The sequence below is a fragment of the Dunckerocampus dactyliophorus genome, chromosome 16, assembly GCF_027744805.1.
Source record: "Dunckerocampus dactyliophorus isolate RoL2022-P2 chromosome 16, RoL_Ddac_1.1, whole genome shotgun sequence".
In the NCBI taxonomy this organism is placed as follows: domain Eukaryota; kingdom Metazoa; phylum Chordata; class Actinopteri; order Syngnathiformes; family Syngnathidae; genus Dunckerocampus; species Dunckerocampus dactyliophorus.
This window is the reverse complement of record NC_072834.1, coordinates 11,675,154-11,686,245: the sequence shown is the minus strand read 5'-3', so window position 1 is coordinate 11,686,245 and position 11,092 is coordinate 11,675,154. Positions and strand designations below refer to the sequence as shown.

Sequence of the window (11,092 nt, the reverse complement as noted above, 5' to 3'; positions counted from 1 at the left end):
ACATTTTGACTGACACTGCCATAGAGGTGTTATTTAACAATGTGTTTATTATTGTGGTAGCAGCATGTGATGGTCCACATATGCATTGCATCATACTGACAGGGGTCAGATATTTAGACTCTCTACCTAAATATGAGAAAGAGCTTGTGCTATTCTACACGACTGCAAACTACGACCACAATCATAAACATATTGTAACATGAACACATGCAAATTGAGCATAATCATCTTCGCGAATGCCGACTTGTTCATAGAGCTCCTGTGATAATTAGGATGTTGCGTGTGTTGGTGTGTACGCTCAAAAGCTGACCTTAATCAAGCATTCAAATCACTAAACAGCACCAGAGTCCAATAAGAAAAAGCTCACATTAAAATGTGTGACCTGCCTCTGTCGCCAACGCTGAAGCCGCGGCTCTATAAATAATGTCTGGCAGCTGAAATGGGACTTTGTGACTTTAAGATGTCACTTGGGGAGATGTGGTCTATCTATTGTTGATGAGACAAAAGCGGGAGTCAGATTCATATAGGAGTGGCGGGGAATAACTTCTCATATCCTCATATCAGAGTCACCAAACCGCCTGGCAGAAACCTCAATAACCTTACAACTTCTTTGTGGACATGGGTGAGTGCACGGAATATTTTTAAAAACTCCTTTTCATTTATTATTAATGCTGTTTGGGAACGTTGTAATTGTGAATTTCAATAACGTCGTATTTTAAATGGCATTCCTGACCTTGGACATCACATGGAGGCATGAGGCAATACTTTTCATTAATTTGCTGTTGATCATCTGCGGCTAACTGGTGACTCAATACAGCGCTTTTATTCAGTTTTGGGTTGAAGTTGTTGCTTCGTCTGCACATGATAGGCACGAATCCTTTCCATGTCGGTCCTTTTCCAACATGTTCAAGTGTAAACATGATGTTACTTTGGAAAGCACGTTGGAAATAAACCTTCTAACCTGCGTTTGTCTAAATAAAGCCATTTTCCTCCCGCTACGTGTGCATCGATTGTCCCCATTTCTTAACATCAACCGTCTGCACTGATACTTTTTAAAGTGCAACCAAGCCGAGGCGGAGGCGTGGGCGTCCGTCGGTGTTGTCACCGCTGCAACTCCAGCACTCTTCTTTATATTTCGACAGCGGTGTGTATAACTCACTGTAACTTCACGGTAAATTGGCGTATTTTGATGAATGTTTGCACCCACTCCGACCGCGGCTGACCCCACACTGGGCGGCGTGGTACCAGTGTGAGTCAGCCGTGGACGACTTGACATTGCTGCCGCTTCTTACTACATACACCGTGTGGCACTAAGCTCTTTGTTTGCTTGACATCACCGTCCTTTGTCTCATGGCAAACACAATAGCTACCTTATGTTTGGCCACAAAGACGCACTCTCTCTTCAAGCCTGTGAAGTCAGTGTCCCATCGCCATCGCTCATTAGCCTGGCGACGCCTGTGCCCGCCGCCAGAAGGAGGGCCGGACCAGCTTGTGGAGAAGCGTCGAGGCGTCGATACATTGCAGATGAACTCAGCGCAATAAGCGTTATTTTGCAGTTGCTTGTAGGCAGGCAGACGTGTGCATCTTGGGATCTTTCTTGTTGTGGAGTACAGGATCAGAAGCAGCCAATGTTTCCGGTCAGGCAGCCTTGGCTTTGCAAAGCCTTAGGTGCTTTCCTCTATCCCATTTCTGCCACTGCTTTGATTTATTAACACTGTGGATGTTTGCTACCTGCTTCAGCCGCTTACACCGGGGAGAGTGCACACCATGTCCTCGAAATAAGCGGCGGTTTGTTTTTGTTTGATCGCCTACTTGTTTGTTGCGGTTGTCTTTTTCGTTCTTTCCTGGTGTATGCTGATGGGTTTGCAGGCAGACCTTTTGTCCCAGCTCTCCCACAGGGTGAAAGAATCCCCCAGCGTGGCTTAGATGTGCTGTGTGCTTCTGTGTGCGGTGTGTGCCGCCTGTGTGCTGATATATTATGCCCCCTCAGGTTGTTATGATTGCTGTATCCGGTGCTTGGGGGCAGTGCCCTACCCATCTCTGGTGGCCACCTTGCTGTTCTATGCAGGAGTGGCTCTATTTTGTGGATGTGGGCACGAAGCCTTAAGCCAGACCGAAGTCCTGGTCGAGACGTACTTCGCCCGTAATGAGCAGGACTATGAGGTCCTGGCCTCCTTGTGAGTTCATCTCTTCATTTCCCCCCTCTACAGCTTTGTCTCTCTCCCCACTCTGACCGACCTTTCCTCCCCCTGTCCAGTGTCCAATACTCCCAGTATGTCATCTACGGCCTGGCGTCATTCTTCTTCCTCTTTGGTATCCTGCTGCTGGCTGAAGGCTTTTACACGACGAGCGCAGTCAAGCAGACCTTCGGGGAATTCAGGAGCACCCAATGTGGGCGGTGCCTCAGCCTGACGGTGAGTGCAAGGTCAAACGGGAGGGAGGGGGGGTGCAAGAGGGATCATCATGCAATGTCATTTTGACCATTCTGAATGTAGGTTTGTAACATCAAGTCACACTTGTGTGGAACCTCAGAAACCTCAAAAACTGAAGTATGATCTATTCCAGTGGTTCAATTATTCATTAAATTATACAGTCATCCCTTGTTCATTGCTTATAGACCCGTCTGTGATAAGTGAATTTCCACAAAATAGGATTCCTTATTTATAAATGGAATATTTTCATAGTTAGTGCATAGAAAAACTTTTCACAACCTTTTAAATGTGATATTTAACATTGTTAGAGTCCTCTAGACATGAAGTAACACCCATATAGTCAACGTTACACTCATTATATAATAAGACATAATACATAATAAGAGAAAATAAGCCATTTAAGACATAAATATGAGAGTTGCTTGTTACTTTTTTTCCTTCTGGGTTCTGTACAGTACTTCATGTCGTGGCTGTTGTCTCCGTCCATCCATTTTCTATGCCGCTTGTCCTCATGAGGGTCGCGGGGGTATGCTGGAGCCTATCCCCGCTGACTTTGGGCGAGACGCGGGGTACACCCCGGACTTATTGCCAGTCAATCGCAGGGCACACATATACGTAGACAAACAACCGTTCCGATTCACATGGACAATTTAGAGTCGCCAATTAACCTAACATGCATGTTTTTGGAATGCGGGAGGAAGCCGGAGTACCCGGAGAGAACCCACACGCGCACGTGGAGAACATGCAAACTCTACACAGAGATCTCCTGTGTGTGTGGCCGACATTCTAACCAGTCAGCGCGGCTATTGTCTCTTCAATGTAATATTACTGACACCTAGTGACCAGTGTAGAATACTGCATATTCTCACAATATCTTTGAATGTGTCCTCTGAATGCTTTGTTCATTTTGGCATCGTTATGCTTGGAAATGCTTAATTTAGCTAACAGCGTAATATTTGCTTAAATTGGCATATTTTTGGCTCATAATAGGCCATATTCAACCACAAAAATACAATGATTTATTAATTAATATATTTTTTAAAAACCATAATAGTGTGACATTTAAAGCACGAACTGGTGAGGGGTTACTGTACTACTGAAAACCTGACAAAATGTTTAAATACAGTATGCATCTGTACAAACCACTGTATGAGTTGCTGGCACCAGCATTCTGTATACGATCACAGTAAAATGAGCTGACAACAACTTAAAACAAATTTCCAAGTTAGGTTTATTAAGTCAGTTTGTAACATTTAGGCAAGACTGCTCAGACTGTATGATTTTCAAAACAGAGAAAAATGCGCGAACGATTCGCACACCGGCCCAAAGGCTATGTATGCTTCGCAGTATTTCCTGGTCTTTTCATTCTTTTCCTATTATCACTTGTTTTCCTCGCCTCTGATGTCAATCTGGTATTTATTTTTATTTCTGTCAGAAACTTCTCCATTGTTTGTCTTCCGTCAGCGCTGCACACCCATGATCCTGTGTACTCCTTCAACTGGGTCAAACAGGCAGCTTGTTGATTAGTTTGAGTACAGCTGCCAACTAGCTGGAGGCTTGTGTATCATTCAAGCATGAATTCCATGCATGCAGGCAATGCATGAAGGCCAAAAAACCTTTATTGACATCCTGACATACATCTGTAAAGTCAACGACTGTAAAAATGAGGGCTGTCTTTGACTAAAATTTGTAATTGTCGAATCTGATTTTGCCTTATTTTTGACTTTTTCCACCTTAAAGAAACAGGTCAAAACACTCGGATAAACAAGTTAACATGGCCGGTGTGCTACAACAGTACCCTCATTTATTTAGTGACACAGAAAGTAAGACGAACAAAACCGAAACACGGTCACTTTCGGCAAGTGGGCGTAATCACACGTAATCACATTAGCAAAGTGCACATAAAATAGGAACAACATGGCTTGGAAATCAACAACTTGCCAAAACTCTCGGTTAGCAGGGGAATTTACTGGATTAAAATCCACAGTGTGGATATAAAATGCAGTTGGCGTTACAGTCGTACCCGTTTTAAAATGATACGCCATCTTGGTTGTTGTCGTATGATATGTAAGAAGCTGCTGACACAAGTTGCACTTTCATTTCTGGGCGTCATCTTTAACCTTTTCAGAATACTTCCACACTTTGGATGATTTCTTAGTGGCCATTATGAGCGAAAAAGTCCGCCGAGGTGGGCGGGCCTCTCAGCGATCACCTCAGCTCCTTCGGACTGCGCAACTACAAGGGATGATTTTATTAACGCTTAGTAAGTATACTGTCGGCCTTCTGTTGAAGGTTAAACATACACGTCATTTTCAGTTCTTTATTAACACAAATTAGGCTGATTTTGTATCAAAATAGGGCACGTATAACAAAACAAAGACCTTCTGTGTAAAAATGCAGCAGCCACTGGTACCCCCGTGTAGCCAGAATAGTACAGTCTTGATCACAAGACGTTTTTGCACAGTTCAACAATCGTCGAATCAGACTCCTCCCAATCGAATCGTCGAATAGTCGCTTACACCCCTACAAAACTAAATCTCTAATAAATTAAAACTACTCCCCCTTTGAAATGTCCGACAGACAATGAACTGACATCTGAAGTGATGATGTATTTCACGTGACTTTTGAGGAATATTCTTCAAAATAATTTTCTATGAACCCCACGTTGCTCAACTTCGGAGATTCCGCTGTATTTTTTTTTTTTTAAGAATTACGCTTGACAGCATACTTAATGATACCACATTTATCACACAGTGACCAGAGGCTCTGCGCTGCATTCCCATGACCTTACGTTCCACTTTTTTTTTTTTATTTCAACAGTTTATCATTGTGACGTACATCTTGGCCTTCATCTGGCTGGCCGTGTTTGCCTTCACCGCTATTCCTGTCTACTTCTTGTTCAACATGGAGCAGACCTGCCATGACATCAACATCTTGGCTGAAACAACCCCCAGCATAAATCAGCATGCATGGATTTGCATGGACGCCAGGCAATATGGTGCGATGAGCCTATAATGACTGACCGCATGCACACCTGATGAGAATATTAATGTGATCCTGCAAGGCAATGAATTAATCATTGGGGACTAGATGCTAAACCAGTTGTTCACTTAGCGATAGCATGGGATGACACCTTAGTTTCCTTGCTGATGCTTATTCTATTGAAGTGAACGAAGAAATGATAGAAATGATTCATAATACATCTTTATACAATATTGGTATGCAATACATCACTGATATTATGTCATGTCTCCATTTAAGGGTTGCTTCCTTGGAATGCAATGCCAGGCAAGGCCTGTGGAATGACCTTGGCATCGATTTGCAAAACCAGCGAAGTGAGTACATCATTTACATATTACACTTGTATGCAGTGTCGTTTATATGAGTAAATATTTTGCATTTTTTTCAGTTTCACCTCACCTATGACCTGTACATTGCTGCATTCGCTGGAGCTGGAATCACTCTCTTAGCACTGGTGAGAGCACTGGCTTGAATCATTTGCATGCATTTGGGTCACAGTTAATACTAGTGGAAGTGGACATAATAAGTAAATATACTGTTAAGCCCAACATTATTCATACCTTAGCCAAAGTCAGGTTCTATTTGCTCAATGGTGTCTTTTAGCTGGAAATGACAGAAAAAATATTTTTTTTGTGTGTGTGTTAAGAGGCTGATGAAAAATATATATTTTTATATTTTTGAGTGGCAATTTTGAGTGAATCCTTTGCACTGTTGTAAAGAAGGCGGTGACTTCAAGCGTCATTTAGAGCAGGGGTTCTGAAGTTTAAACGGCTGGTTTAAAATTAATAACTCAATACCCTACAATTACCCACCTCTGGTATGTAAACGCAGCCATTACCTGCCAGATTAGCAGTTCACAGATGATGACTGATTCTCTGAATATATTAGGATATTACTTCAAAACTAATCCAGTCACTTGGCTGTCCTTTGGGCATGAAAGGTAGAAAAGCCTTATGGCTGGGCTGTGGGACTTCTAGTGTTAAAAGAACAGATTGTCCAAAAAATGTCAATATTTCTCACAGTTACGAATTAAACCGTATAAAAATTGTCGTAAATTTACTTTTGACCCAAGTAAAATAATAGACGTTCATGTCCGTCACTCACGGCTGTTGATATTCATGTACATGTCCATGTCACGTACACGCACAAAAGCAGTTATGATAGGCTATACCAGGGGTCTCAAACTCGTGGCCCGTGGGCCATTTGCGGCCCGCCGAGTCACATTTTGCGGCCCGCGACATGCTGGAGCCTATCCCAGCTGACTTCGGGCGACAGGCGGGGTACACCCTGGACCGGTCGCCAGCCAATCTCAGGGCACATATAGACAATCAACCATTCACACTCACATTCATACCTATGGCCAATTTAGAGTCGCCAATTAACCTAACATGCATGTTTTGGGGAGGAACCCAGAGTACCCGGAGAAAACCCACACACACACTGGGAGAACATGCAAACACAGAAATGCCCAGGGGAGAATCGAACCCAGATCTTCCCGATCTCCAGGCTGTTAATGTGTTGGCCAACATGCGCGCGACTTTGTACATAGACTTTCTAAATACAGTTTTTAACCTTATTAGAGCCCGGTAGACATGATATAACACCACTATAGTCACCTTTACAGTCCTGTTATTCTTTGTTTACATCGCATTGCTCAACTAGTTTGGCTCTCCAATTTACTTATTATAAACTTAAGAATTGTTTCAAAACATTATTAAAGCCTAGGTACCAGAATGCTACATATAACTTGTCTTTCGATTTTTTTTAATTATATTTTTCATATATATATATATATTTTAATTATACTAAGGCCATAGTCAACCACGAAACAGCGATCATTTATTAATAAGTTCTTTTTTTTTAAACCGCGACACTTAGGGAGCAATGTTTGAACTGCGATGTAGCGAGGGACGACTGTGCAGTAATTGTAAAACTGTAAAAACTAGAGATGCTCTGATCGATGGGCTACCGATCAGTATCGGCCGATTTCCGTGAAAAATCACGTGGTTGGCACATGCCGATAAATGCCTTTCAACGGCGATCACAAAAGCCAATCACCTGTGGCTAGAACTATTGCAGGCCGCAGCGAACCCTGCGGAGTGTAGTATCTTGACCTAACGTCTTGGGCAGCGTCCTCATCCCACTTTCCTTCACAGTGAGCAGGATTGCCAGAAACAAAAACAATCATGTCTGCTGTGTGGAACTTAACTCTGAAGACATGCCACGAAAACTATCGTGTGGGGGGTAGCGCGTTAAAACGCTTTAATCCAACATTCGGAGCATCCGTCATAAAAACGCGTTTTGTGTTAATGTTTTTGGCTTTCTGGAAAAAAAATTTTTGGATTTACATTATTTCTTCTGGGAAAAATGGATTCGGGTAGAGTACATTTCACACGAGTCGGACCTTCTGGAATGGATCCATGACGCTAACCAAGGTTCCACTGTATTTTAATGTATTTTTTGAATTGCTGTCCGCTGCCCATCCGGAATGGGTCGACGACCCACTTCTGGCTCCTGCCCACCAATTGACAATCACTGACTACAGCAACCAACTCTAAATTTTGAAAATGATTATGTCTGTATTCACAAAGGGTGTGAATAATTTTGGACATGGTGTTATGTGCTATGTAGGTCTGGACCCAGATGCACAGGCTTGAGGCCGAAAAACAGCTAAAGTTTCTTTGATGAAAGTCACGCAAAGCCAACAAGGAGGGAGCAAGCATGCACCAGCTGAGCTTTGTCTTGAGCTGGCAAAAGGCACCATGAAAACTTACTGTAATAAAACAAAGAAAAGCTGAGAGCCAGAATGGATGGCAGGGAAATAACTGAGCATACTATTAGAACACGCGACATCTATTAAACATCCAAAAAGTAGAAGTAGTCCAAGCAAGCACATCCTTTGAGCACAAGAGTCAAAACAGGCAACTCCCAGCTGCAAAATATCGGTTTTAAGTAACCAGACAGCCAATCAGCAACAGGAGCCCAGTTGTCCCGCCTCCAGCTGGAGAAAGAGCGGATGAAAATAGAGATAACACAAGCGTGTTATCCGCAGGGTGGCCTAGTGGTTAGCATGTTGGCCACACAGTCAGGAGATTGGGAAGATTAGGGTTCCAATCTCCACTGGGCATCTCTATGTGGAGTTTGCATGTTCTCCCCGTGCGTGTGTGGGTTTTCTCCGGGTACTCCGGTTTCCTCCCACATTCCAAAAACATGCCTCTCGCCCGAAGTCAGCTGGGCTAGGCTGGGATAGGATAAGCAGCATAGAAGATGGATGGATGGATGGATCTCTACACACATTTTATGGTCTCTTGTCGTTTTCTTGTGTTCTTCTGAGCTACTTAATGAATAAATAAAATCTACTCAAAATTTGGCCAGGGTATGAATCATGTGGGCACAACTTTATCTCTTACTCTCATTAACGTAATGAAAATAAGAATAATATTAGAAACAACTCTCAGTATGATGCAGTGCAATTCTACACCACAGCAAACTACCATTTTGTGAAATAATACCGTAGCTCTCTGACAGCGTACCAAAAGTGATCATTATTGTCATTTTTAAAGACTGAATTATTGATTATGCCTCATTTCTTTTCCTCTCATCTTCATCTTTTGTTCACAGTTTGTGTATTTGGTCGCCGCCACCTACAACTATGCGGTTTTGCGATTCCTGGGCAGGAAAGGGGTACGCTAAGTGCAGCAGCCCCAACCCAGTCAACGGCGTCCTCCGGTTGTGAGATGGACAGTCAACCACATGCGATACTAGATGTCATTTACCCTCATCGGAACAGCCAACCCGGATCGCCCGCTCGTATTTCTCTCGGCGGCCTCCGATAATATTTCTCACCACTGTGTCTTAGTATGAGCAACAGACGGAGAGATGAAGACTCCTGTTCTCTCAGATGATTCTCCCAGCTTTGTTGTTCATTTCCCTCACGTACGTGTGATCCCCTGTTTGGCCGTTTTTGTGTATAGCTTCATTAGTTGTGATGCGTGGCATTTGAGGAATAACAAAGAGCGGTGACAGCTCTCAAAGCCTAACTTGCATGCACGCCTTTCGGTGCTTACTGATGCATGCATTACATCTCGGAAACGCCTCAGCTGCTGTCTTATTGTCACCTTTGTGGGTTTTCAAACTGAATGTACCAAAGTTGTCTGCACCTCTGGAGGGTTGTGTTGCTCACTGTCGCTCACATATCTGCTTTGTTGAAACACCACTGTGTGGGGGGAAACAAAGCCATATACTGTATGCACTACGGGGGTTAATGCCTCGATTTTTTTTTACGCTAACCCGCCATCAGATAACTCACGTTTAATATGTCCGCCTGCTACTCATTGAGCTTTGTCATGTGTGGCCAGTTGAAATGGAAACTTGACATTTTAACGTTGTGATTTTGTCGTAACTATGAATGACATGTTTTTAATAAAAATGTGGTTAATCAACATTGCTGCGTATTATCTGAAATACACACAGCACATTCATGTCTAAACAGCAGTCAACACAACTGAGCAGCAAAATAATTGTGTCTCTCGCTTACGGTCAAGCGTGGTGGCGGTCACGGTCATGGTCTGGGGCTGCATGAGTGCTGCCGGCACGGGGGAGCTGCGGTTCACCGAGGAGTAACTGAGACGCATGGTAGTTTTCCAGCTCCAAGATGTCAAGTGCCTTGCTGAGGAAGCTGAAGGTGAAGGTGACGGAGTTCTGAACCTTCTGAACCCAACCGAGCACCCGTGAGGCATTCCTCAAGCGGAAGGAAGATGGAGAACCACAAAATGTTTATGGATCATGGAGAAATCCAGTAACAATCTGTGCAGCTCTGGTCAATCGCATGCCCGAGAGGTTTAAGGCAGTGCTAGCAATTTGGATATGATGACTGTGAGGTGCACTCATGTGTTTTGCTATTTAGCTATAGCTATTTAGACAATAATGGCTGTGTGTTGACTTATTTTCAGTGGATAGTTAATCTATACTTCTAGAAAAGCTGTACACTGACCACTCTAAATTAAGTTCCATTTCTATAGTATTGTCCCTTGTGAAGATATAATAAAAAGGCTGCTGTAATGTGAGGGGTGTACTCACTAGATCATGGGTGTCCAAACTTTGTGCACCGAGGGCCACATACTTAAAAATGAAAGGATCCAAGGGCCAATTTGCTATTTTGTAAAGCAACACTTGTTGTGAAGTTATACATATTTCAAGAAAAAATGCATCTCAGCTTTATGCTATAGGTGAAAAAGGGGTTTTTTAATTTTCAAAATATTTCTTTTAAAATAATCTTTGTATAATTACATCTTGTAATATTATGAGTTTGTTCCCGTAATATTTTCACTTTATTCCCATAATATTATAACCTAATGACAACTTAAATTTATTTTGTTTCTCATAACATTACGACCTTTAAAAAAAAAAAACATGTTTTCTTTCATATTTCAACTGCCACCACAATGACCTAATTTTTTACACCGTAAAAATATTTTCTCTTAATATTTCCTTGTAAAATTACTGCATATTTTTCAATTGTTGGGATTTCTAACAAAGTTTTCTTGTTAAATTTTATTTAACAAGAAATAACATTTCTTGGCTGTTTTTTTTTATTGCCGTGAGGCCAATAAAAAAACAGCCGCGGCCGCAAAAGGCCC

The 11,092-nt window shown here is 42.6% G+C and overlaps 1 protein-coding gene across 2 annotated transcripts; it reads left to right on the top strand.

Moving 5' to 3' along the window:
* Nucleotides 1-457: 457 nt before the first annotated feature.
* plp1b (proteolipid protein 1b) lies at nt 458-9,895 on the top strand. 2 transcript variants are annotated; one of them, XM_054756083.1, is made up of 7 exons: nt 458-622; nt 1,991-2,177; nt 2,258-2,414; nt 5,253-5,430; nt 5,694-5,767; nt 5,842-5,907; nt 9,075-9,895. In XM_054756083.1, exons 1-7 carry the CDS (start codon nt 619-621, stop codon nt 9,144-9,146), a joined length of 738 nt encoding a protein of 245 aa, XP_054612058.1. In that variant the 5' UTR covers nt 458-618; the 3' UTR covers nt 9,147-9,895. The 2 variants fall into 2 exon arrangements, with proteins under 2 accessions (XP_054612058.1, XP_054612057.1); XM_054756082.1 differs by lacking the exon at nt 458-622 and adding an exon at nt 1,432-1,668.
* The last annotated feature ends 1,197 nt before the right edge of the window (nt 9,896-11,092 follow it).